The sequence below is a fragment of the Dromiciops gliroides genome, chromosome 3 (assembly GCF_019393635.1).
Source record: "Dromiciops gliroides isolate mDroGli1 chromosome 3, mDroGli1.pri, whole genome shotgun sequence".
Lineage (NCBI taxonomy): Eukaryota > Metazoa > Chordata > Mammalia > Microbiotheria > Microbiotheriidae > Dromiciops > Dromiciops gliroides.
The window spans coordinates 159,009,075-159,036,428 of NC_057863.1; the positions used below are offsets into that span (position 1 = coordinate 159,009,075).

Sequence of the window (27,354 nt, forward strand, 5' to 3'; positions counted from 1 at the left end):
AACATTTTTAAAGTATGCATTAAAAAATAAAAAGTATGCATTGAATAATTATTGTTCTACTGACTCATAAAGTCCTGATGGGCAGAAAATTTTGAAGTGATTAAGTGCCCTCTTTGAAAAATGGCGCCTTCATGAGGACATGTTATTAACTGACCTGACCTTTTGCCATCTTCTCCTGAAACTAAAGAAGAAATGTGACATTTCTGATCAGTTTTAATTGGGAAATGTCAACATCAGTAAACTGAGGAACTCTTCTAAAGTTCCAAAGGAATTGTTATCAATTACCGTCCCTCTGTATCTTACATATAAACAACTATATACCGCCCAGAACTAAATATGTCAATGGATAATAAAGCTTCAAAGACTTGTTCCAATAATCCACATAATTTTCACCATATATCATGGAATCAGCATTGAAGGAAGAAGCACTTGCACCAGTGTAAATCAAACACTACTCAAATTTTACAAGATTTCTGGATTGCAAAGATTTATGAGAAGTAAGCACAAAAATCATATTTGCCAGCATATGTCACCTTTAGATTTTAATTACTGTGATAGTATTTAGTTGACTGTCTTTTTTTTTTTTTTTTTTTTTTTGCGGGGCAATGGGGGTTATAGTGACTTGCCCAGGGTCACACTAGCAGTAAGTGTCAAGTGTCCGAGGCCAGATTTGAACTCAGGTACTCCTGAATCCAGGGCCGGTTCTTTATTCCACTGTGCTATCTAGCCGCCCCCTAGTTGACTGTCTTTTGAATAATGTTCAGGACTCCCCCAAGCCCTGCCCAAGAAGCCCTTGAATTCACTTCAACAAACATCATGATATACTACTGCTATGTGCAAGCACTACCAAAAGCTAAAAAAAGGCAGTCCCCTTCCCTCAAGAGGCTTACATTAAAAACAAAGGCTGGGGGGCAGCTAGGTGGCCGCTGTGGATAAAGCAACCGGCCCTGGATTTCAGGCAGTACCTGAGTTCAAATCCGGCCTCAGAATCTTAACACTTTACTAGCTGTGTGACCTGGGCAAAGTCACTTAACCCCAATTGCATTACCGAAAAATTAAAAAAAAAAAAAAAAAACCCCAAAGGCTTACCTGCTTCTACTTAAACTATCAGAGATTCCCCAGTGTTTTGTTAGTAATAGACAATTTCTCCTATTTATCACCTCTCTCAGATATTCATTCATTCAACAAACAATTTGGAGTGTAGGAATGGAAACGAGGGATGAAAAAGTCATTGCAAAGATCATTTCACAGATAAAGTTAGTAGGGCTTTGGCAACTTGGTGGATAGGAGAGTGAAGGAAAGAAGGGATTAGAGCTGACTTTGAATTTTAAGCCTGGGTCACTAGAAGGATGCCGAAATGCAGATATCAGAGGAAAACAGATTTTTGAGGAGATGACACATTCAAGTTTTTATACCTTGAATCTGAAGTATTGAAGGAACAATCCCATGAGCAGCTGGAAAATAGAAGAGTGGATCTTGGCAGAGAGGTTAGCCCATTGATCTGAGTCATTCCCAAGAAAGTGATAGTTTAGTTTGTGGAAATGAATTGCTTTGGGAGAAATGTAAAGAGAGAAGAGTAGAGAGTCAAGTATAGACACTTAGGGAATATTTAGGAAATGTGAGAGAAGTCAGAGAAGGAGAGATTGGAGAGACAGGAGGAGAATTAGGAGAGTTCACACAAGCCAACAGGGATGAATGTTTCAAGGAGGGAATGGTCAACAGTGTCATATTCATGTAGAGGTCAAGAAAGATGAGTACTTTTTTTCATTTTTTGTTCTTTTCTGGAGGGCAATGAGGGTTAAGTGACTTGCCCAGGGTCACACAGCTAGTAACTGTCAAGTGTCTGAGACTGGATTTGAACTCAGGTACTCCTGAATCCAAGGCCAGTGCTTTATCTACTGTGCCACCTAGCTGCCCTGCCCATGAGTACTTTTTTTTAAAGCTATGAGGGTTAAGTGACTTGCCCAGGGTCACACAGCTAGTAACTGTCAAGTGTCTGAGACTGGATTTGAACTCAGGTACTCCTGAATCCAAGGCCAGTGCTTTATCTACTGTGCCACCTAGCTGCCCCCATGAGTACTTTTTTTTAAAGGTCATTGGATTTGTATACTGATTATTTGTCTTTAGTAACCCTCATAGAATCATAGATTTAGGGAATATTTTTTTTGGCGGGGCAATGGGGGTTAAGTGACTTGCCCAGGGTCACACAGCTAGTAAGTGTCCAAGTGTCTGAGGCCAGATTTGAACTCAGGTACTCCTGACTCCAGGGCCAGTGCTTTATCCACTGCACCACCTAGCTGCCCCTAGAATCATAGATTTTTTTTTTAAGTGAGGCAATTGGGGTTAAGTGGCTTGCCCAGGGTCACACAGCTAGTAAGTGTTAAGTGTCTGAGGCCGGATTTGAACTCAGGTACTCCTGACTCCAGGGCCAGTGCTTTATCCACTGCACCACCTAGCTGCCCCTAGAATCATAGATTTTTTTTTTAAGTGAGGCAATTGGGGTTAAGTGGCTTGCCCAGGGTCACACAGCTAGTAAGTGTTAAGTGTCTGAGGCCGATTTGAACTCAGGTACATCCTGGACTCCAGGACCGGTGCTCTATCCACTGTGCCACCTAGCTGCCCCAGAATCATAGATTTAAAGCTAGAAAAGATCATCAGTCTTACCCTGTCATTTTATAGATGAGGAAAGTGAGGTTCAGAAAAATAACAGATTTGCCCAGGATCTCACAGCTACTTAAGTAGCTGAGTGGGACTGGGTCCTTCCCAAACTTCTGTAAATTCTACACTCTATCCACTACAATCCAATACTCTGTCCACTACAATGGGGTCAACTAGATGGCAAAGTGATAGAGTGCCAGGCCTGGAGTCAGGAAGAATCATCTAATGATTCAAATCTGGTCTCAGATACTTACTAGCTACTTCATCCGGAGCAAGTCACTTAACCCTGTTTGCCTCAGTTTCCTCATCTGTCAAATGAGCTGGAGAAGGAAATGGCAAACCACTCCAGTATCTTTGCCAAGAAAACCCCAAATGGGGTCATGAAGAATCAGATAAAACTGAACAACAGCAAATCCACTATGATGGGTTGCCTTCCATCTTCAAGAGAACATTTTATATATATATATATATATATATATATATATATATATATATAGTAAGTGTGACCCTGGGCAAGTCACTTAACCCTCATTGCCCCCCCCCAAAGAGGCTTATTTGGGGCAGCTAGGTGGTACAGTGAATAAATCACTGGCCTTGGATTCAGGAGGACCTAAATTCAAATCCAGCCTCAAACACTTGATACTTAACTAGCTGTGTGACCCTGGGCAAGTCACTTAACCCTCATTGCCCTGCCAAAATATATATATGTGTGTGTGTGTGTGTGTGTGTGTGTGTGTATATATGTGTGTGTGTATATATCTATATATAGATGTGTATATCTATCTATCTATCTATCTATATATATAGTTAGTAAGAATTTTGCAAAGCCTTTTTAAATTTTATTTCATTTGATCCTCCCAACAACCTTGGGAGGTAGGTACTATTATTATCTCCATTTTACAGAGATGAGGAAATTGAGGCTGAGAGAGATTAAGTGTTACTTGCCCAGTGTCCCATAGATTATAAACATCCTGAGGACGGTTTTGAACTCAGGTCCTCCTTATTCTACCCAATTGAGTCAAAGGATCTTAGGTCTGAGGGCTGGAAAGGACCATCAAGGTCATCAAGCCTGCCTGTTCTTCCAGTTTCCAATCATATGCAAATCTGATTACTGTCTCTTCTAAATCAACTTTTTTTACTTTATCTTTTAAAATTATAAAAGACTCTAATTGAAGCATCATTTCTCCCTCTCTTGTCTTTGCTTCACATGTAGTTTCTCTTAAAGACAATTTAGAATGTGATTTTAAAGAGTCTAGCCTGAAATCTGAGGACCATCATATATAGGAGATCCCATACAATCTCTTGCTACAGGAGGGACAGGGAAGAAGGGGAAAAAAGATGATCCTGTCATCCTGTGAACCTTTTCCAAATCCTCTTTTTGTTTCTGCCCCAAAGTTACTGAGAAGCACCTCAGACAGGGCAACTTTTCCTATTTTTGTTTGTTGGAAAGTCATAGGGAGGCAACAGATGGATCCCTGGAATTTTCTCAGGACCACCATTAACCTGGCAGGCAAGAATGAGGCTTTCAAGCATACGTGATCTCCATTTTCTGCCTTCCTGGAGGTTGGCATCAAGTACATTATTTCCTGAGGTTTGGCGTCAGATATCCTGAGCTGGTATGTCAGTGTTCTAGGGTAAGGAGTGGAGAGGGGAAGTGCTTCCCTCAAGGCTTTTCCTAATTTCAAAACTCCAGTACAAAATCACTGCTGCCTTGGTATTTATTCTAGTCCAGTTTATTCACAAATCAACACCAAAAACAAGCCCCCTCCTCAACTTTTTCCCCCTGATACTATGAAACCTAAGCTTTTTTCTAGCATTTCAGGATAATCTTCGTGGGCCAGGATTTTTACAGTGCTTTTCAACAAGGTAACAGATTTTTTTCACATCCTTCAAATACTCAGGAGGAACTGGAGGTCCTTAATGAAATCCCTAGCAGTGTTTTTCTCCCTATACCCTTAAAGCAGAGAAAGGAGAAACTGTTGGAGCTTAGACTTTCCCATATAAACAGTCACCGCTCACCAAAAAGCTGCTTGTCTACATAAATTAAAATATCATTAGCAGAGCTTCCATGATGAAAGATGCTGTTTAACCTGTATTATTGGCATTTTCTCCATGACTTCCTTAAATATAGACACCAAAAAACCCCAACAAATCGAACCTTGGTTTGTAGCTTACTGATTTCATGGCATTAATGCTCACACTGAAAATGTAATGATCCACTCAAGCCAGTAAGAGCTGGCTCCAGCATACTTCTGATGCTGCCCTCCTCCTGACGAAGAAGTGATGAACTTGGGCCACAAAATGAGACTTAGCGTTTTGGGACATGGCCAATACAGGAATTTGTTTTACTTAATCACGTACATTTGTTACAAGGGTTTGGTTTTTCTTTTTTTTCCCCCAAGGAAAAGAGAGATGGGAGGCAGGGGGAAAAAAGAAAATAGATTTTTGTACATTAGAAAAGCAAAATTTTATTTGTAAAATAACACCGGTAATGACAGATGCTTAATAGCTGCATTTTAATGTGCAGTGATTTCAGTAGCAGATTTACTTTTTAAATTAAATATAGAGTTAGTACAACCTTTGTACATTACTTAAGGACAAAAGCAACTAGCTGCTGAGATTAAATTCACAACCTATTAGTGAGAATATTTTTTCAGGTATCCGTATTTAAATACCAAAGGTTAGGCAACACAACCAAGCAGGACAGTATGGGTATAACTATGTTAAATTGAATATATACTTTTTAAAAAACAGTCTATATGCAATAGAGATTCAGTTTGATAATAGTCCTCTTTTTTCTGTCCCTTGAATGTGGATATGCTCAAGTTTTTTGATGTTTGTCAGGTTCACAATTTTAGAAAAGACAAAATTTTAAACCAACTAAAGGTTAATAAATAAAGATTTAAAGTCTATTGATATACTAAAAGGTGAGTTCTCTACCTTCAAAAGCAAAACTATAATGTCATATCCTGTCATCATTCTCACTGAAGCCTTTTTATTTTGCAAGGCTAAGAAACCAATCATATGTCCCATTATAACTACTTCACTTATTAAAAATTATATTTTGCTTTTTGATATGTTTTTATTAATCATCTTAGAAGCTGCATTGGTCTTTTAATCTAACTCCCAAAAGCAACTATAAAAAATTTCCTTTCTCTTATGATTTCTCTTCCTAACATTGTTGCATCTCTCCATCTTACTTTTTGAAAAAATAACTAGCCCAGTGATTTGTAGTGGGGGTAGATCACTATGGTTATTCAGTCACGTGCTTCTCTTCATGTCCCCACCTCGAGTTTTATTGGCAGACACTACAGTGTTTTGCTCTTTACTCCTCCAGCTGATTTTATAAATGAGGACACTGAGGCAAACAGGGTTAAGTGACTTGCCCTGAGTCATACAGCTACATGTCTGAGACTGGATTTGAACTCAGGTCCTCTTGACTCCAGGCTCTGTGCTCTAATCACTGTACCACCTACCTGCCTGGAAGGGAAAAAAAATGAACCCATTCCAGTATTCTTTTGAGTTACTGGGTATGTGGGGTGGAAGGATGACAGGAAAGGTGGAAGATAATAGTAAAGGGGCAAGGGACCTCTCATATCCACTTATGATGCAGGGTGGGGTGGGGGGGAGAAGGCAGCCTATCAGAAAGGATAGAGAATTTGCTTTAGAATCAAAAAGACTTGGGTTCAAGTCCTACTTACTCTGGAAATCTGAACAAGTCACTTAAATTCTCCCCCAGGCAGAGTCTAGTCTATAAGCTACAGAAAAATTGCCCATCCACATTATGATAGAGTTTGCACACCAGGAGTTCCCACTGATGAGATCACGGGCCTAGATCAAAAATAAATTTTACAGGGGCAGTTGGTGGCGCAGTGGATAGAGCACCGGCCCTGGATTCAGGAGGACCTGAGTTCAAATCTGGCCTCAGACACTTAACACTTACTAGCTGTGTGACCCTCGGCAAGTCACTTAACCCCAATTGCCCCTCAAAAAAAAAATATATATATATATACAAATGATGGGAGAAGATAACCCACCCCATCCACCCCTGCGTCATGGCTAGGGTGTGCTATGTCACCAGCTTAGACAGGATTTAACCTTTATTAGGCAGGAATAGGAAGTTACCTCACCCTGGCCACTTTGGATACCCCTACCTGAGAGCAAATTATACACTGACGGGCTAAGTCTTATATTTCCCTGTTGTAAGAGCCATGGATGGGGGACAGCTAGGTGGTGCAGTGGATAAAGCACTGGCCCTGGATTCAGGAGGACCTGAGTTCAAATCCGACCTCAGACACTTGACACTTAACTAGCTGTGTGACCTTGGGCAAGTCGCTTAACCCCCACTGCCTCACCAAAAAACAAAAACAACAAAAAAAGAGCCATGGATGCATAAGTAGCTATGGGCCAGACCACGCCAGGGTAGGGAGCAAAATCAGTAAGTCAGTGTGTCTCACCTCTGTGGGAAGTGCCTAGGAAAGAGTGAGTGTTATGCCCTCTCACAGCCAAAAGGAAGAACAGAGGTTATTTCTGGATCTCGGTTCAGCAGGTCAAAATAGAAAGTCTGTATGAACTCCAATGGCCAGATTATTATTTTTTAGTTTTTTATACCATTTTTGTGCCTTGCCCAAGATCCCCAGTAGATTCTAGATCCTCCACAGACTGGAAACTCCCTGAGGACAAAGGCTGTTTTCGCTTTTCTTTGTATACTCTTAGCACAGTGCCCAGCACATAGTAAACTGCTTATTAGTAAATGCTTGTTGACCGATTGATTGATGTAGCTCTAGAGCAAGGGCTAGGAAACAAGTCTCTCCTGACTCCCTGCCCACCTGTGTACTTTACATCAAATCATTCTACCTTTCTATATAGCATCCTTAGGGTGGTCTTGAACTAAGCCTGAGAATAACCCCAAGAGTTTCACATTTCCAGAAAAAAAAATGCCTCTAACTTAAGTCTCTGCCGGTGTGTTTAGACCTTGGTGACCACTAAGGCTGCTAGTGCTCCCTATCCCCACCTCCTGACAAAATTATTGTATCCTGATTTTGTATATATTTCCAATAATAATTGTTCCCCCTCCCCCAGCATCTGAAAGGAAGTTCCTTTAGAGGAGACACTGGTTCATATTGGCTTTGTATCCTCAGTGGCACCTGGCACAGAACTTGGCACACAGCACAATTTGATACATGTTTATCCAATCAAACTGAATTTTAAAATCTTTTTTGAGTGTATTTTTTTTCTTCCAGGGCGGTGAGGGTTAAGTGATTTGCCCAGGGTCACACAGCTAGTAAGTGTCAAGTGTCTGAGGTTACATTCGAACTCAGGTCCTCCTGAATCCAGGGCCAGTGCTTTATCCACTGTGCCACCTAGCTGCTTCCTTGAGTATATATTTTATATCTCCAGGGAGATTGTGAACTCCTTAGCAGCAGTGGCTATGTTAGTACCATGGATCTAAAGCTGGAAGAGACTAAAGAGTCACCCCTTTATTTTCACAAGTAGCAGGTGTCAAAGGCAGGATGTGAACCCTGGTTTCCATCCCAGAGCTTCTCCACAAAACCATTCTAAAGAGAAATATAAATACAGGTTGGCAGGAGCCAACAGCAGCGGCTGTCCTAGTAATCTGCTAAAGCACCTAGCAGACAGGTAGGTGGCACAGGGGATGGAGTACTGGCCTGGAGCCTGAGTTTAAATATAGCCTCTGATAGTCGCTAAACCCTGTTTGCCTCAGTTTCCTCATCTGTAAAATGAGCTAGAGAAGGAAATGGCAAACCACTCCAATATCCTTGCCAAGAAAACTCCAAATGGGGTCACAAAGAGTTGGAAACAACTGAACAACAACAAAAAACGACCCAGTGGAGTTCTCAGTGCACACTGGGTGCTCAGTAAACACTGGCTTAAAGAAGGTTATTAAGCCAAGAACATATACATACATATGGAGCCAAAAAAAAAAAAAACAGTCTTTCAGACAGAGGGGCAAAGAAGGAAAGGTTGGTGATCAGAAAGGCTGAAGTAGGGTTAAGGGACTTAAAGAAACCTAGTTTTCCCCCTGTTTGGAAGTAGAAAAATCAGTCATAGGAAATGGAATAGAATGCCTTACGTAGCCGGAAAGGGGGGGGGGAACGATTGTGCCTTCATCATCGTGAGCTACTTGTGCTCTGTGACTGTATCAGTCACAAGGCCCCAAGAGGGGCTTGGCCTCTGCAGCATATTTGGCCAGGGCTGAGGTGAGGAGGAGGTGTTAGGGGAGAGGAAAAAGCTGCATCCACCATAATAGGTAAGCAAAGATTTTTTTGTCACCTCCTATAAGAGGTAGGCTGTCTGTGCCTAAGCTGAGATGCTATTAAAGCGATGTACAGTATCCTCTAGCTAAGATGAAGCCTACCAGAGAGAAATCTTCATGGGAGAAGCCTGAAGTGGAACAAACACAAGAATAGAACTTAGTGGAGTCCCAGACTCCACTGCTGACTAAAGGTGTGGCATCATGAAAGCCACTTCACCTCTAATGGGCCAGAATTTCCCCATATGTAAAATGGGGGGACTGGATACCACCATCTCTGAGGGTCATCTGGGATATACCTAATTTTAATTCTGTGATCTTGGAGGGAAAAGGGTCTCAAGACAGCCCATTTATGTGTCCCAAAGAGCAAAATATAGAACCCCGGGAATACTAGGATGTGCTTGAAAATATAGAAAGGATCTCAGTGAGAGGGGAAGTTTGATGATGAGACAATAGACATAGAATCTTGGCATTGGAGGTTATTTAATCCAGTATCCAAATGAAGCATGAATCCTCTCTATAGCACCCCTCAGTGTGCCTAGCTCTGTGTGCATGTGTGTGTATATATATATATATATACACACACACACACATACATAAACACATATACACAGGGAGCAAGACATGTTTATGTCTATAAAGCTTTTGTGTGTGTTTACATAGATGTATGTATGTACACATGCATGTGTATGTGTATTTATTCTATTATTTAAATAATTTAATTTAAAACAAAAAGGCAGCAGACATGAAGGCATTTAGAGGAATAGTAATCATACCAAGTTTTTGCCTGAACTTCTCCATTTAACAAATAAAGTATAGCCTGCTCTCTACTAAAAGATGCTAGGAAAAGAGATGACTAAAAGTGATTTATTTCTCCAAATGCTAAAACAGCTATTATTTGTACTATCCCTTCATGTACTTAATCACTTACTGTCGTATATTGTCATTTAAGTGTGTGTATGTGTGTGTGTGTGTGTGTGTCTTGGGGGCAGGGCCCATGCAGGGCATATGGTAGGTGCTCAGATATTTAATAAGCCTTTTCAACTGGGATGTGACTCACACTACCCCCCCCAAACCCCAAACCCAGATGGGGTCAATACAGTCAGCAAGTCTGTATGGCTGTTTGGAAATAGGAAGGACAAGGAAAAGGAAAACACTGATTTCCAGTTTATCATTCCAAGAATCTACCACATCACAATGGCTATCTAGCAGTAGAAAAAAATAAAGGGCCCAGATCAATTTGATAAATATCTAAGAATTTAAAACCACTAAAAAGCCTAAGAATCTTGGAACTTATAAAGAACAATGGGGGCAGCTAGGTGGCACAGTGGATAGAGCATAGGCTCTGGAGTCAGGAGTACCTGGGTTCAAATCCGGCCTCAGACACTTAACACTTACTAGCTGTGTGACCCTGGGCAAGTCACTTAACCCCAATTGCCTCACTAAAAAAACAAAACAAAACAAAACAAAAAAGAATAATGGAATAAATAAAGTTTATCATGGAAACAAATTTAGGAAATTTGGAAAATAATAAATCATATCAGTCAGGTTCTAAAAAATGAGAAAGGGTTTTTTTGTTTGTTTTTCTTTTTAAGATAAGGATTCAAACCCCAAGGAACTCACATTTTCCATGACTGTTGTGGCCTCTGAGGCCCAGCATCCCGTTTCCCTGAGCCAAGTCACCTATGATTGTCCACCATAATGGTTCACTTGTAATCACCCATGATTACAACAGCAATCATCTGAATTCCACTTCCAGTAACAGCTCTCAGGGAAATTCTGAGTCCACTGAGGAAGCAATTGCCCCTCACCAACATGGTCTTCAAAAATAAGACCTGTACCACCGGTGGACAAATTTCTTCTCTGGGAAGTCAAGTCATCCATTCATGACAACTGTCCCTGAATCCCCAGAGCACTCAAGCATGAGCCCAGTGACTTGGTTCAGGAAGCCATGAGGAAATAGCACATCTGTAGGCCCAGAAAAACCAGAGCCAAGCCTCCTGCATGAATGGCAACAGTCTAGTAGGCGCTCCTTGTATTCTGAAATACACTGAAGTTAAAACTCATTCCCCATTCCCCCTTTTCCCCATCTTATCCCCTTCCCTTCCCATTTCTACCTGGCCCCTTAAATTACTGTAGTGGTTTGTGGGATTGTTTTTGTTTGTGTGGGTGTGTGTTTTAAGGAAAACAAAAGCAAAACATCAAAAATTAAGAAAAGAAAATTTTTTTTTCCTTTTACTAGATTTCCAGTAGCCTCGATAATTTTGTTTACTTTGTACTCAACAGAAACTAAGAAATTTTGAGCAGCCTTCAGAAAAATATATACATATATGTATTATGTATCTGTGTGTAGATAAGTGTGTACATATGTACATATTAAAACACACACACATACAGGGGTTTTCTGAGAATGACTGAGATGTACTGGATAATGAATTTTTAGTAAATCCGAATCCCCACCATGGTGAATCGTTTGTAAATAGGATTTTCATAGTCTCAGCATTTTCCAAGAAGTCATAGTAATAGCTTTGCCCCAAATGGTCCCAAATCCTTCCTAGTAAACCAGGATCAGGAAAAAAAAAACATAACTAAGAATTGTAAAGTAATCATTTTCCTTTTTCTTGTCCTTTAACCAAATCCAAATTGCTGCCCCTTGGTCTTTTTTGAGTAAAGCTGGTATCAGTGTGGTTTGTGGCAGGCCATGGAACACTAAAGGAGCAGGTCATGGCCTGCCATTAATTAATAAGGAATAATTGCATCATTATAGAAGGTGGGCCCAGGGAATTTAGACAAGGAGGTTTCAGGAAGAAAGTACATTCAAAATCTTGGAAAGAAATTTCTAAGGATTATGAAGTGGAGATTTCAGAGATTAGCTGGGTTGAGCCATCAACTGAGAAACTGGCCAAAGGTTTAGCTGGCTATCAGAAACTGTTTCAGCCCCAAAGGAAACAGTGTGACGGCTGTACTCACATTTTATTATTAATTCTGACAGGGAAGATCCTATCTTAGGGATCACTGCAACATTGTCATCAGGAAATGCTATAAATATGTCCTTGGATGCTAAAGCTCAAGTTATTTGAAAATAAAACAAATGTGGGAAAATATTAGACAAATTTATAATAATCTGAAATTTTTCCAGTTCAAACACTAGAAAAAGAATTCCTCAAGGATTAAGCTCCAGAAATGGTAGAATAATTTGAGTGTCTTCTCTATAAACATAGTTACCATAATCATCATCAAAGTTTTAGCCATCAGATTATAAACCAGACTCTCTCCAAGAAGTTATCCAAGTTATTACCAGAGAATTACTGAGGCATTTGGGAAAATAAAGCCCAATATTTACCAAGTTCCCTCCCTAAAATGCTACATAAATATGAACTATTACATAAACAAAGTACTCATCAAAATGAAATTATACTTCGACGCTGCAAATACTTCCATGGATCTGTTATCTCATCAGTGTCGATAACCCCTCCAGTGGTACCAGTAGCAATCCGCCAAGTCACCAATCTCTACATAGAAGTAGTAGTTGAATTTATGGGAATGAATGGAGATTACTAAGGGAAAGAATGTATATCTTTACATGTAATGGAAAAAATAAAATACCTTATACATAAAAAAAGAATGAAGGACAAACAAACAAACAAACAAAATGTAGAGAGAGAAGACAAGACAAAAAACAAAATTGTTTTTTTTATCACCATTATATCCCATTAGCACTTAGTTACTATCAAAACCAGTAAAGAAAATCTGGGCAAGTATTTATTTTGAATCTTCAGGTTTATTAAGATTTCCCTAATGCTACCTCAACCTAACCTTTTCATACATGCCATCTTAATTGTATTTTTCTTACCTAAGCACATCAAAAACTAAGGAAGCTTCATCATCTAAATAAAATGGCAAGTGCTGTATTATAAAACTGATACCCAATCTATGATAATTCACAAAGGGAAGTTTCAAATTCTCACCAAAAATCTAAGTAGCTTCTTGCCAAATGCATTATTCTTGCTGATAGAGCTTTGAGATTTGGGGATCACAAAAGTGTATTCTAGGGCTAAACATGAAAGACTATGAAAAGCATCAGAGAATAACTGGGAATCCCAGCTAGAGAAACTGTAAATAAGATAAAAAGGGCACTTGATTCTCTCTCTTATAAATCTAGAACTTTAAAAGTGTTAAGAATGTGGGAGACATAACATTTAAAAAAATAGAACTGTATGCTCCAGATTGAGGTCAGTAATGCAAACCAAGTAAAAGTCATTCATGGAACAAACTAGGAAATTGCCTCCCTCTGTTGAAAAACTAGAAGGAATATTCCCTTTTTGATGTGCATATGGAACTCTTTCTCATGTTGCAGATTCAGGGAGCATGGCATATGCCCAAAGCTGTCATTTCCATTCCATGTGCATCATTTTGATTTCATGTGCATCTATGCTAATTTCCTTTCTCCAGCCTATTATTTAGGCCTTAGCAGGACAGATGTGCTGTTTTACAGGGCAATAATCCACTTGGTGGGTGGATAACCAGGAGGCCTTTGGTCTTCATCATTTACTTCAATAAGAAAACTAGACTATTGCCTTGTAAAACAGCATGTGTTCCATGCCCTGATTTCACATGTAACCTAACCTATGGAACATCCTCTGGACTGCCAGCCAAATACATAAATGTTTAGGAGGATAAAGAGCAGCACGGATGCATCTAGGGGGGAAAAATTGTTGATCATAGTTAAAATCAATGATGTAATTTAAAAATGTAAATTAATCACAGCCAAAGGACCTGACCAAAATTCAGCCCAGGCCTGAAAGAAATCGGGCAGAGAACAAATATTTTTAAAACACAAAACTATTCAAGATGAACAAGTAACCCACAATCCAGGACTTTAGGCTACTGATGTACCATCTCATCAGCTGTATCATTACTAGGGCTGGGAAGTATATAAGCACAGCTGGGGAAAATGTCATGAACTGGGTTTTATGGTTTTATGGAGAGACAGGGTGGTGTAAGGGAAGGAGGACCAGGCTAGGAATCAGAAGACCTGCGTTCCAATCTGAGCTCTCTACTTCTTCACCTATAAAATGGGGACTGCCAGTTTGCCAGCAGGTGCTTACATTACCCTACCACGGAGAGCTGTGATGAGCAAAGTGCTTTGTAAAGAAACTGCAGCCTACTAAGAAGGGAAATTCTTGACCCACCCGCAATGAGTAACCACTCCAAATACAGGGAATGTTCGCCTCAGCCCTTTACCTCATAGTTTTCTTCTGAGTAGCTTCTTACCTTATCAGCATCAGTAAATGTTTTGTGATAAATTTCAACAAATATCAAATAAATATTGTTTAAATAGAATCATAATGAGAGGGGGCAGCTAGGTGACACAGTGGAAAAAGCACTTAACCCCCATTGCCCTGAAAAAAAAACAAACAACAAACAACAACAACAAAGAAAAGGCACGGGCCCTGGATTCAGGAGGACCCTGAGTTCAAATCCGACCTTAGACACTTGACACTTACTAGCTGTGTGACCCTGGGCAAGTCACTTAACCCTCATTGCCCCGCAAAAAAATAATAATAATGATAATGAGAGCAGGAAGATACCATTGACCAAAATAAAGATCTTTGTAGGATCCTATAGTCTTATCTGTGCCATGCTTTTCACTCAGGGTGGTCTAGAGGTAATGAAGGAGGAAGGAAGGAAGGAAGGGGGGGAGGGAGGGAGGAAGAAGAAAAAGAAAGGATAGGAAAGAAAGCAGGATGGGAAAGTTAAGCACTATGTAAATATGAGCCATTATTTATAGGTTGTTGTCCTTTTTTTAATGTTTAACTTTTCTCTATAGAGAGGCATCAGCTGCCACTCAATAGTAGATAAAGAACTGACCTCAGAAGTAGGAAGATGTAATTTCAAGTCCAGCCACTGTCACAATTGGCTATGGGATCTCTGGCAAGTTACTTAAGCAATCTGTTTACATGGTAACTCTCCAAGAAGATAAGTTTCAGAGAAGGTATCAATAAGTTGGCAAAAGATCCTCCCTCTACTATGAGTTCCCTATCTCAGTGATAGCAGGTTCAAGGCTAGTTAAAATTGCCTTTATTCAAAAAGTCACCTAACTTTATTATAAATTCAGGAGCAAGTCTGGAGGATTTTGTACCATCATTTTTGAGAGCTTCCTCACGTTGTATAATACTAACCTAATGATCTCATAAATCCCACTGGGAAGCAAGCAAGTAGAGAGAGGCAGGGTAAGAAGGCAAAGTAGGAAGGCAAATCCTGACAAAGGTGCGCCCTTAAAACTAATCAATGCAACAATACCTGATGGAGTATACAGAAATGACTTGAATGTACACATATACATTATCAGCACTATCAGCATGTACAAATCACATACCCAATTCATCAAGACCATTCCCACTGCCCAGTCCTACTCTGAATCCTGAAAGTCAGATATCTTGAAAGATACAGATGAGAAAGAGAAGCTACCAGGTGTATCTCTACACCAAGATATTTGTTTCAGATTCTAGTCATCTATCCTTTCTCTGACACAATACAAAAATAATTTTTTCTTCTAACAAACTCTTGCCAATATCTAAAATATCTTTAGAGACGACATCATGATCCATGCCGTCTCTGTTGTCTTAAGTGATGTCAGCAAGCCGAATCCTTTCTATTAATTTCAAACTTCAAGCTTTCTCTACATAGTCTTATAATAATTATAAAAAAGGCTATTCACCTTGCCTGTTAAAGACTTACAAGGTGCTTTCACATACATCATCTCATGCAGTCCTCAACAAACTATATATATGTGTGTGTGTGTATGTATATGTTATTTCCTCCATTTTAAAGATGAGGAAAGTAAAACTCAAAGACCTAATTATGCCCATGGTCTCACAGATAGTATGAGCAGAATAGGGAAAATTCTGAACCCCAATATCTACTGACTCCAAGTTCTGTACTCTTTCCAACCCACAAACATTAATATTTATTTCAGTGTATACCAACATTGTGTTCTAGTATGGCTCAAAATAAGTATATTGTCCCCTAACAGTATTTTTAAATGAAACTTTTAAAATATAACTAGCTATCAGAGGATATTACTGCTTTCCAGTTTTTAAGCAAAGGTTTTTCCAAATATTATGTGTAGGAAAAATATGAAACAGGATATGTTATAATAAAGACCTGCATTCATCTACCTGGCAACTGACTTTGAGGATCAATCTACTTTTGATTTCTTCTTAATATCAAGAGTTAAATTGTGTGCATGTCTTCCCACACATTATGATTGGGCGTTTTTCATCTTCTTTAAAACCCTGAACTTCCCTCCCCCTTGTTCCCCCCCTTCCCAATCCCTTTGGGAGGAGGAGAATCAATCTTGCCTTTGTTATTTACTTTGGCCTTTTCCAAAGTCTATGTAAGAAAAGTCAGTATGATTCAGGTGGGATCTAATGTTCTTGTTTCACAAGTGTGTGCGGAAAGGAAGCCTATAATTTCCAAGCATTCTTTCAGGAAGTTTGTATTCTCTGTTTTCCAGGGAGCTTTTACTTTCCACGGGAGTATGATAGACATGCCATTACTGAAGCAGGCACAGAACATTGTTACGCTTGCCACAGCCATCAAGAAAAAATGATCTGCTAAAAGAAACTCTCCCCAGGTGGGCGGAACATATACAGTGGGTTTCTTAAAGAGGGACTGTCACACTGGGGACTTGTTAGTATGCCAGATTGGAATATAATTCCATTTAGAGCTCATGTTAGTTTTTATTTTGGTTAATACACTGGAGCAGTTATCAAGGCTCCACCTTATCAGAAAGATGGGCTTACTCCCCTTTGGCCCCAAACTTAGGGTTTCATAGGGGTTTTTTTTCCTAGTATGATGTAAACACAGGCTTACAATTTCACTGGTCTGTCAAACCGATAGAAAAAAAAAAGGATTTGAGAGGATACTGAACCTTTATTCAATCAGATACTTCTCGATCACTCCTACCAATCCCTCTCCCTCTGTTAGTAAGTGTTGTTGTTCACTTGTCAGAATGAAATCATAAGGTATTCTGGGCCCCAATTGTACCATTTTATAAAATGTTAGATTAAAAGAGTCACGTCTGCTTCAAAAATATGGAGGGAAATAATTGGGGTGCTGGGAATGAATAGATCACTTACTCTTATTTGCTTATAAAAATATTTTTAAAAAAAGATACATGTCCCAAGTTGGATTCTAGGTTTATTAAAAAAAAATGAACAAATATACATATACATGAAAGAGACCTTATCCTGTGTGAATATTTGGGGCCCCAAATTACAAATAATTAAAAAATAAAATTTTAAAAACCACCAAACTCTCTGATGTCACTCCCCCTCCTTTATTTCCCGGTTTAACTGTTTGCCATTCAGGCTATCTCTTCCCCCCCCCCCCCATAAATGTATGGTGGGGACAAGACTCCCTCTGCAATAAACTTGTACTCTGGGAAGACACAATACAGCTGAACTGGTGCATATGGTCTCCAGTAAGATTTGCATCACATTAGGGATACTGCTACAGGTCATATGGGCGGTGTGGTTAACGGGCTTAGTAAAGCTGTTTTGAAGAGGTTAACCCAGCTTGTAGTAAGGGTAAATAAACATAACAACCAGCCATTGTTCTCTATTCAGCATGTACTCTTATATTGAAGGCTAAAGGGTATTGAAGCCGCCGAGGATCAACTTGTGGTTGCCAGAGGACGCCAATGAAGTTTGAAACACCAACAATCAGAGATTTTGTTTCTGTTCCTCATTAAATCATGAGCTTTTGTGTCCAGACTCTGAACGACTGTTCTTTAAGAAATTAACAGAATGGGAAGTTTTAAACTCTGCACCAACCTTTTCATGACCTACACAGCAGCAATGCTGCTACACTTAGACAAACACCACGGGGAAGGCTGTTCTGTTTATTTAAATTTGTAAATAGAAAACAGTTGTTTTTGAGTTTCATTTTTCCCCAGACCACCCCTTCCTCCTCCCCCATGTCCCTTTCACGTATCTCCTATATGGCCCCTATGACATCTCCCAACCAGGGGCTGATCTTTCTTCCCCAGCTCTCCCTGCTGAATGGCTATTTTAATAATTTTCACCTCAAAGAGGTTTCTGATGGAAACCGAGGATGTGAATAAAAGTTGCAAAATGAGCAGAAAGAAAAACATCCTATGGGCTGAAACTCCACATTCACAACACACCCACCCCACGCAGCTCAAGGCAGAAAGACAAGAAAGATGCGACCAGAAAGGAGAGGGCAGTAACAAGGAGTCAAGCTTCACTGGGAGCTTAGTTCCTAGCAACCAGCTCCTGTTCCTGAAGCTGGGATAGAAAGAGAAAACTTAAGATCGTGGAAATGATCCAGCTCATCAGGAGCCCTGGTGCTGACCCTTCTGAGGAGCAGCACCAGACTGACTGCCTCATTTCACCCACTAGCCAACCTTGAAAGGGGGCAGTGCCACCCTACACCCTCACGCCCCTACTCCACTTGAAATTAAGGGTATGATTAAGAATCCTCTTAAACTGAGGGTGTGATTTCCCTAACTCAGCTGGATCAGGAATTCCTATTTGTAGGGCCCAGGAGGGTAAAGGAATAGAAAACAAAGACCCAGACACCTACTGAGGTCCCCTCGGAGAGGACCAAAAGAAAACCCAAGAAGTAACCGAAGGGTGTTTGAATTAGGGGCTTGGGGGAGGGGAACAGGTAGCAAAGAAGGAATAGGAACCTGGTCCAAACACCTATCATGTCCTACAAACTCAGAAGGCATATTCATCTGTGAGGTAACATGGTATACTGGATAGAGTCAGAAGGGCTAACTGCTTCAGATATGCATTAACTGCGTGTCTTTGGGCAAGTCACTTAAGCTCTCTTAGACTTAGCTTCTCTTCTTGTAAAATGAAGGAGCTGGACGTGATGTCTTCTAAGATTCCCTTTCAGCTCTAAATCCACAATTTTATGAAGTCCCACAAGAATATCCCAGTTTTTGTGCCATATACTGTAGAAAGAACTAAAAACATCTAAAAAGAAAAAGGCCCTGATTCTTGGCAAACTTTGAACTGGATTAGAAGATCTGAATTTAATTTGGGGAGGGACTGTTTATTAGCTGTATGACCTTGGGCAAGTCACATCACTTCCATGGGCCATATTACCCTCAATTAACTATTATTATTAGCATCTAGCATTTATATGGTGCTTTAAGGTTTATGAAGCACTTTACAAATATCATTTGCTCTTTACAACAGTCCCGGGAGGGAGATGCATGCTACTGTTATCTCCATTTTACACATGAGGAAACTAAGGAAGATAGATTAAGTGACTTGCAGAGTCATACAGCTGGTTAAGTGTCTGAGGGTGGATTTGCACTCAGTTCTTCCTGACCCCACATCCAGTGCCCTATCTGATGCCCCACCTAGTTTCGAGGGGATTAAACTAAATTATGTCTAAGGCCCCTTCCTACTTCACTTCCTACAAAAGATGTTCTCTGTGGTGTTAGGGTAGGCTCTGGCCACACAAGAAGCCAGTGGCCTACCTAACACAGCTACTACCATTGCCTGGTCTACCTTTCATGGGTAGATCAAATCTCTCTTCCAAACAGTGATGGCCCAAAGGAGTAGTTTGATGCCCTGTGGAGCGGTGGCACCCAGTTATCCAAGAGACTCAACTTTTGCTCAGGTGCAAAGGCATCCTGACTTGAACTTTTTCAACTGATCACTGCCAATCTCAACTATACTATGGTTTCCAACAATACTGGTAAAGCCTCTCTTTCCTAGGGGCCATAAATATATAGACTTTTGACTAAGCAAACATTTCAGCAGAGCCTTCTAGAAAACCCAGGAGAGGGAGTCAAGCATACCAGTAACAGAAAACACAGGTTCAGGAGCCAGGATAATTACCCCCCCTTTTATCCCCGACTTGCACTATCTTCAAACTGAATCAACAAGACATCAGGGTAGGGGCAGCTAGGTGGCACAATGGATAAAGCATTGGCCCTGGATTCAGGAGAACCTGAGTTCAAAAACGGCCCCAGACACTTGCTAGATGTGTGACCCTGGGCAAGTCACTTAACCTTCATTGTCCCCCCCCCCAAAAAAAGAAAAAGAAAAAGAAAAAGAAGAACAAGACATCAGGGTGAAATGGGGGAAAGGACATTAGATTTGGAGTGAGGGAACCCTGGTTTGAATCTTTTCTCTAATTAATACCCATGTGATCTTAGGCAAGTCATCTTTACCTCTTTGGGTACCAGTTCCCTCATCTGTAAGATATGGTGGTGGTGAATGTTCTCTAAGGTCCCTTCCAGGTCTAAAATCTATGATGCCTCGGCATTGAAATCTCCAGGAAGGGTCAGAATACACATCTCACTCACAATTCAGTGGTCATTTTCTATCCCAGGGCATGGGGATGGGTCCCATCACAGCCTTTTGGGATTGTGACCAATGATTTAACAAACTACCCAAAGCTTGAATAAAAGTATGAAACCTAAGACAAAGCTTTTCCAAATATTCCAGGAAGAGACTCGACCCTTTTCAGAAAAAAAAAAAATTTACTCTGTCTTTTCCCCCTTGGTGCACCAATTTCCAGAATCTGGGGTCATGGGAAGACAAAAGACACCCAAGGGGTTCCCTACCATCTTTCCACCCTTGACATTTTGTTGGCATCCTGGGCATAAGGGTGCATCCAGAAGAAGAGGAAAAAACACAGAAAAACTGCATCTCTAGCGTGCGTGATGGAAATTAATATGTTCTATGTGAAAATAAAGTCTTCACCCAACTCCTCAGAGCTAAGTAATATATTTTAAGAGTAGGACCTTGAGGCTAATCTGATTAATTAAAGACTATACCTGTTTATATTTTGTGTAGCTCATCATAACCCTCCTTTGCATATCACCCCCCTGTTATTAATTCTTGGGTGACTAAATTATGGGTAACACTATTAAAACATTATCAGAACTAATGAGAAACAATTACTTAGAAAATGAGCTGGGACAAGATTGAGTTGAGGACATTGGTGGTGATCACCATAGATTAGTTTCATAAATCATCAGGTGCAGTGCAAGGCAGACTGTATATATTCAAAGCCCTGTCACAGGAAAATGAAAATGAGATTTTTTTTGCATAATTTTTTCATTAATCTCAATAGGACCCGTGTGGTGTAGATTGTTTTATTCCCCTAATACCTCGCCTGAGGGGGGGTTCCCAATAATGTCTTCATTGTTTTACTGAGGTCTTAATGACAATCTGTGACAACCTCATTTTATTGTATGGAGGATTATATCAATACAATCATGTATTATTGAAATGGTGTGAGGAAGGGTACTGTAGCATGTCCACTCCAGACTCACAAGTTACAAAGTTCCAGGGAATTGGAAGCACTCAAGTCAAACGCACTTCACATTCCCAAATGTAAAATATAAGGGCCAAGGAACGTTGACTGTCCCCTCCTTGGGTGTTTCTGGAAGACTCTAGCAAAAAAAAAAAGTGTTCCCTCTAAATAAAAAGTATTAAGATGCTCTTCCTCTAGAGTACTGAAGTGTCCTCATTTCTGACTCCGATTTGCATTTGACAGTGGCATTGTTTTATGATATATTTGGCTTGGTAAAGAGAACAGATTGACAGTCTTTAAAATGTGTATGTACGGTATTAACACCCTATGAATTCTTATTAATTGTGTTGGGGAAATTGACCTTTGATGTTTTGGATGTTGATTTTTAAACATTTCCATAAGAGGGGGAAAAATGAGTTTCATGTTCTTTTCATATTAAGGAAAATCTGCTTTTATAGGCTCAGTTTACCTTAGGATGCTTGAAATGTTTTCCATTTTTTATTCCTTTTCCCCCTAGTGCTAGGAAGGCAATTGATGAAACAAAACAGATTATAAGATTAACAGCAGGATTTTGTGCATATTAATGCTAGCAAGGGGCACCTAATGGGTTTGTAATTGCAGATCTTGTGCTCTGGATTGGGGACTATAGTCCTTCCACAGCAAAGACCCCCCTGTGAGGTTTTCACATTGGAACTTAGGGGAAAAGTGAGGGGGAAAAAAAGTAATTACCAGACCACAACATTTAAATGTTAAAGCCCTTATTCTTTCTTTCAGCACTCAATTGGGGGGGGGGGGAGACAGAGGGAAGAACGGGAAAAATGGAAAATAAATTACTTTCAAATAAGTAGGTTAGCACCTGAATCATGGGGTGGTGTGGTTAGGTCCCTTATGTGGTTTTTGTGGGCTTTTTGTTGCTTCTTGTTCTTTTAATTTTACTCAATATTTGGCAACGCATTTCCTAACGAATCACCTACAATGATCAGTGATGAAATTAAAGTGATCGATCAGTGAGAAGGGACCGGAATTATCCAAACCTGACTTGTCTGTTTTTTTAATTAAAAAACAAAACCCAAAACCCAACCCATTATCGAAATCGCAAGCCTGTAGTCTGCTGGAACACGTCGCGGTATCTTTTGGAGGTTTGGACTCTCCCCCAGGTACTATGATATACGAGTTTGTCGATTTCTTTCCAAAAAAAAAGTAGAGGGAAAGAGCAAAACTTTGTCCAGTGCAGCGTACCTTGAGTCCCCGACGTGCCTAGTCGAGTGCACTCTACGTGGCTGTGGGCTCCCCGCGACTGGTGGGGGCACAGCAAGGCCTGCGGTGGGCTCGTGGGATCCCAGAAGGTTTCGCTCATCCGTCCAGGTCGCCCGGCGGGATCGCCCGGTTGTCCACCGCGGAGCTGCGGTGGAGGGAAGACCAGTTTGTGGGGAAATGTTTAGAAGCTTTGCCCTCTTAGGCCCGGGGAGCGCGCGTGCGTGACCCCATCTGAGGAAATTGGCCAGTGGGTCCGGGAATCCGGACACTTAACGTAAAGAAAATCTCTGCAATCCTCCGCACCTCTCTATGCCCTCTTACACCCAATGCTAGCAGCCTCTTCTCGCCAAAGCAACGAAATCCGTCAGTCCCTCCGTCGTCTCGGAGGAAGACGGCCCTTGGGTCACCCCTTCCCCAGTCCAGGGAATAGTTTTCACGCCTCCGCCAGCCCGACTCCCCCGGCCCACTAGATCTTTTCAGATTGCCCGACTCCTGGACGTGTTTTTTTAAGGAGAGACCCGAGGGAGAAAAGGAAACCGAATCCGCCACACTGGGTCTGGGTTCAACGTGTATATGTGCGCCCGTGTGAGTGCTCGTGAGACGGGGACAAGAGCGCCTCTCGGCGTTGCCCACGTCGGATCCCAATTCGTTCTCCCCGTGTACTCAAGAGTGTAGGCTAGAGTTCACGTCCTGGATTTACTTAACTCCCCAGGCGGAATATTGGGTAGGAGAGGAGAAGGTAGGGTGGACAGCTCCAGAGGAGCAGGGCCGAGGTCCCCCTGTGGACAGGAAGAACAGGCTTAAGGGCCTTCTTTGTGTGACCCTCACCGGAGCCCCGAATCTCTCCAGGACTCTTGGACTCAGGTTCCCAAAGCCGGGCGTGCGCACAGCTGTTCCTCTTGAGGCTCGACGTGGCCCTTCAAACCCGTGCAAGCAACAAGCACTCCCTTCCCTCCCGGGACCCCAAACATCACGAGCCTGGGGACCCACCAGGACGCGTGTGTGAAGCCATGCGCACCCTCCTTTGAGCTGCTGGGTCCCCGGGCTCCCGACAGACATAAGCTTTTTTAGTTAGTTTGGTTTTTTTCCTTCCGCTTGGGGAAAGGGACGTCTTTTTTGAGGGCTAGAGGGAGGAGAAACACCTGCTTCGCTCCACCCGGCCGCAGGAATCGGGCTCAGGACGTAAGCGGGCACGAAATAGAGAGATATCGAGGCTATCGCGACCGCTGCCCGTTCCCTGATTGGCTGCCCTGTGTCTGTGTGTCTGTCGCACTGTCTGACTGTAATGGTGGCAGATCAAAGGCTGTCCCGTGTCCCCGCGGAGCCCCGGACAATCCCGCGCCTTTGTGCGCTGTTGCTAGGAGCCCAGGAAACTAAAAGAAAGTGTCAGGAGCATGTTAGTCAGACTCGTTACAGTGTAACAATAACGTCTCTCTCCGATCTCCCAGGCTCCCAATCACCCCTCAACACACCCCGCACACATGGAGCGTCCGGACACCTGCGCGGGGGACCCTGGACGCCCCTGTTTGGGAAATACCTCGGTGAGCTGCTTTTACTTGACTACAGTTGACATCCCCCTCACCACTGAGGCCGACGGGTGCCCAGACTGCCCTTCTTTCTTTCAAATACACCCTAAGTGTTTTTCTCATTCTGCATTACCTTAACCCTAAACCTAGTCGGTCAGTCGAGCCCTAAGGCTGGCTGGCACCTTTTCCTAGCATTTCTGTCTCACTTCCACCGAAACAGTCGTCTGACTGTGTGTTTCTAGAATCTTTGGGGCCACACTCTCTTGCCTCATTCCCACGATTATTTTTCCTAGGGTTCTCTTTCATACCCACATTTGTTGGACCCGGACATCTGTTTCTCAGGTGAATATGGGGCAATGAGTTTTGCCACACCTATTTACAAATGTGAATCCTTTCCTTTTTAAAGTAGAAGAGACGGAAAATCGTAAATTAGAAATAGGTTTTTAATTCCACGAGAAGATCTGTGCCCCACACACCCCAGACACAAACTCTGCAGAAATAATTGTTTTGTTCTATTTGTTTATTCTTTTAAAATTAAATTCGGCTGGTGGGAGATTAAAGCCCAAAATTAGGGGCAGATAAAAGAGCAAAAAGCATTTCAAATGCTAAAACAAAAGTTGTACTTGGATTCCAAGTAAAATATAAACTATCATGGAGAAATATGATAATGAGCAATCTACTGGGTCCTGATACACTCCATCAGGAATGCAAATTAAGAATTAAATGCATTTGCAAAAATTAGACACCATTTTCATTTTTTAAAATATTCTGAATGTCACTCAAGTTCTTCATCTACTTCCCATACATGTTTCTTTCCTTGAAGTTAGTAAAAGGACATCTAAGAGCCAGATTTTGCCATGCTTTAGGAAACTAAATGGGTCTGTTCAGAGGTCTGTTGAGTGATTCACTCAGGTCTTTAAATTGTATTTGCAAACAGATTCTCAGATTCAATGATAAAACATTCAATGCTAGACCACACTTTCTTCTTAGTTGTGCTTGCAGGATTGGAATCACATTCCCAGAGCCCAGAGCAGAATATGGTGACCATTTCAAATTGCTTTTAACCAGTACTCAGTGAATGACAAGCTTTTGGGGATGGGAGCTAATCACCACCACTACCCTGTACTAAACAGCACCCCCCCCCCCAAACCTTGCTCAAGAAACCAGTCCATCCACAGAGAGGATGGAATGAGCAGCAATTTAGTGATGCACTCATGTCACCAATTAATTTTGTGAGCCCCTTGGGGCCCTCAGAATAGGTTAGAAAGTCTTGTTCTTCAGTCTCACCTCTGTCTGACTTCTAACTTGGCTCATGTGAAATACTATTATATATTCAGGGCTTTTTCTACCTTCCTTCTGTAGCCAACACAAGCATCATTACCAAGCTAAGTCCATAAATATCCCAACAACACATGTGCATGCACATTAACACAAACAGTGAAACTATCATTTTCTGGAATAAATTTTTGCCTTTCGTTGTATCCCCAGTGCATAGCAAAGTGCCTAGCACACAGTAAGTGCTTAATACATGTTTGTTGACTGAAAGATTAACTGACTGATGACATTATTAAATATAAGTTCCATTGGTCTACACCAGTGGTGTCAAACTCAAACAGAAACAGGGGCCATGAATCCATACATAAACACTTCTGCTAACCACATATTGACTTAATTTTAAAATGTAATATTATCGAGGTTTTATTGTGTTTTTGTTTATTTTGTTAAATTTTTCCCAATTGCATTTTAATCTGGCTCAGGACACTCAGGAGTGCTGTGGGCAGCATGCAGAGGTGGGTCGAATGTTTGACACCTCTTGTCTATACAATGTCAAATAAGATTTTTTTTTCCATTCAATTGAATTCAATGTCGTGTAAACTTGTCCACATAAACAAGACCAACAGAAAAGTGAACATAGTGTTTGGAAAAGTGTTTTAGGTGGGAACTACTTAATAAGGTCACACTTAATAAAATTTAGAGAATTATATTAGAATCAAATTAACTTAGCTCCTTTAGGCTTAATGGAAGAAAGTAAAACAAAGTTAATGATTTGGCTGGATGCTCTCCTTCACATGTTTTGGGAGAAACTTGCCACCCTCTCTGGCACAGAAAAGAGAAAAGCTTCCTTCTCTCTTGAATTATCCCCAGCTACCAGAAGTCTATTTAGCTCCCTCCAAAGGAGCTTTACAACACTTCTTCAAAGTTGGCATAACAAACCTCCTGCCAAGCAACACCAATAGCCTCTATGCCAGTTGCAGGATTGGTATTCATGTGAAACTGCCAGAGATGCCTTGCTCTAGTCCCCTTTCTGGACTGCATGGTGTGAAACAAGCCCTGGACTTAGAATCAGAAGACCTGGTTCAAGTCCCAGGACTTCTCCTAACTTGCTATATGGCTTTGGGAAGATTGCAAAGCCTCCCTGGGCTTTATTTTCCTCAGTTGTAAAAGGAGGGGGTTATCTTTACCTAGAACAAAGCCTCTTAAACTGTGGGTCACAACCCCATATGGAGTCTCATAACTGAATGTGGGGGCTGTGAAAATTTGGCAACAGTCAAAGGTTATGTATACCTATTTCGTATACATATATACTCAGGGTCACATAAAAATTTCCTTGGTGAAAAAGGGTCACAGGGGAAAAAGTTTAAGGAGCCCTACTGTATATGATGTACTCACCACAGAGTAGTATATTTGTTGAATTAACATTATAATTAAAAGTAAACAAACATACCATCATTAATCTTAACCTACCCTAAATTCAATCTATAACCCTTTCTCATCTTTGCAATTCTGTTTGTATGTGTATGCATATCTATCACATTTCTATTTATATACATGAATTTACATTTTTAGATTAGACCTGTGAGTCATTGGTATTGGAAACTTCTGATAGGTTTTCTTGTTGGAAAATCAGTTGGAATATTGGAAAATTGAGGAAAATATTTTCTAATAAGGAAGGTACCACAATCAATTGCTTTCCAACTCATACATAGTCTTAGAGAATTTCCTCTAAACTTTAAGATACTTGCCCAGTCATACAGTAGGAATCAGAGATAGAATTTGAACTCTGATCTTCTTGATTCCAAAGCCATCTCTCTAACCACTTAACCATACTGTTTCTCACAGGTTATTGTTGTTTTTCCGTTGTTTTAGTCATGTCTGACTTTTCTTGACCCCATTTGGGGTTTTCTTGGCAAAGACACTAGAGTGTTTTACCATTTCCTTCTACAACTCATTTTACAAATGAGGAAATTGAGTCAAACAGGGTTAAGTGACTTGTCCAGGGTCACACAGCTAGTAAGTGTCTGAGGCCAGATTTGAACTCGGAAAAAT

General features: G+C 41.0%; 1 protein-coding gene and 1 long non-coding RNA gene across 3 annotated transcripts in view; one reads left to right on the top strand and one right to left on the bottom strand.

Annotated features, from left to right (window-relative positions):
• CLYBL (citramalyl-CoA lyase) overlaps positions 1 to 17,710 on the top strand; it is a 396,026-nt gene extending 378,316 nt beyond the window's left edge. Inside the window, exons 8-9 of one of the 2 annotated variants that reach the window (XM_043997995.1) lie at positions 16,452 to 16,571; positions 17,566 to 17,710. In XM_043997995.1, coding sequence (XP_043853930.1) covers positions 16,452 to 16,547 — 96 coding nt within the window. In that variant the 3' untranslated portion in view covers positions 16,548 to 16,571; positions 17,566 to 17,710. The remainder of the gene's footprint in view (positions 1 to 16,451; positions 16,572 to 17,565) is intronic. The other variant, XM_043997994.1, reaches the window with a different exon arrangement.
• The window catches only part of LOC122751060, a 78,819-nt gene extending 56,024 nt beyond the window's left edge, over positions 1 to 22,795 (bottom strand). The window contains exon 1 of the long non-coding RNA XR_006355768.1: positions 22,484 to 22,795. This is a non-coding gene — a long non-coding RNA (uncharacterized LOC122751060). The remainder of the gene's footprint in view (positions 1 to 22,483) is intronic.
• Between the last annotated feature and the right edge of the window lie 4,559 nt (positions 22,796 to 27,354).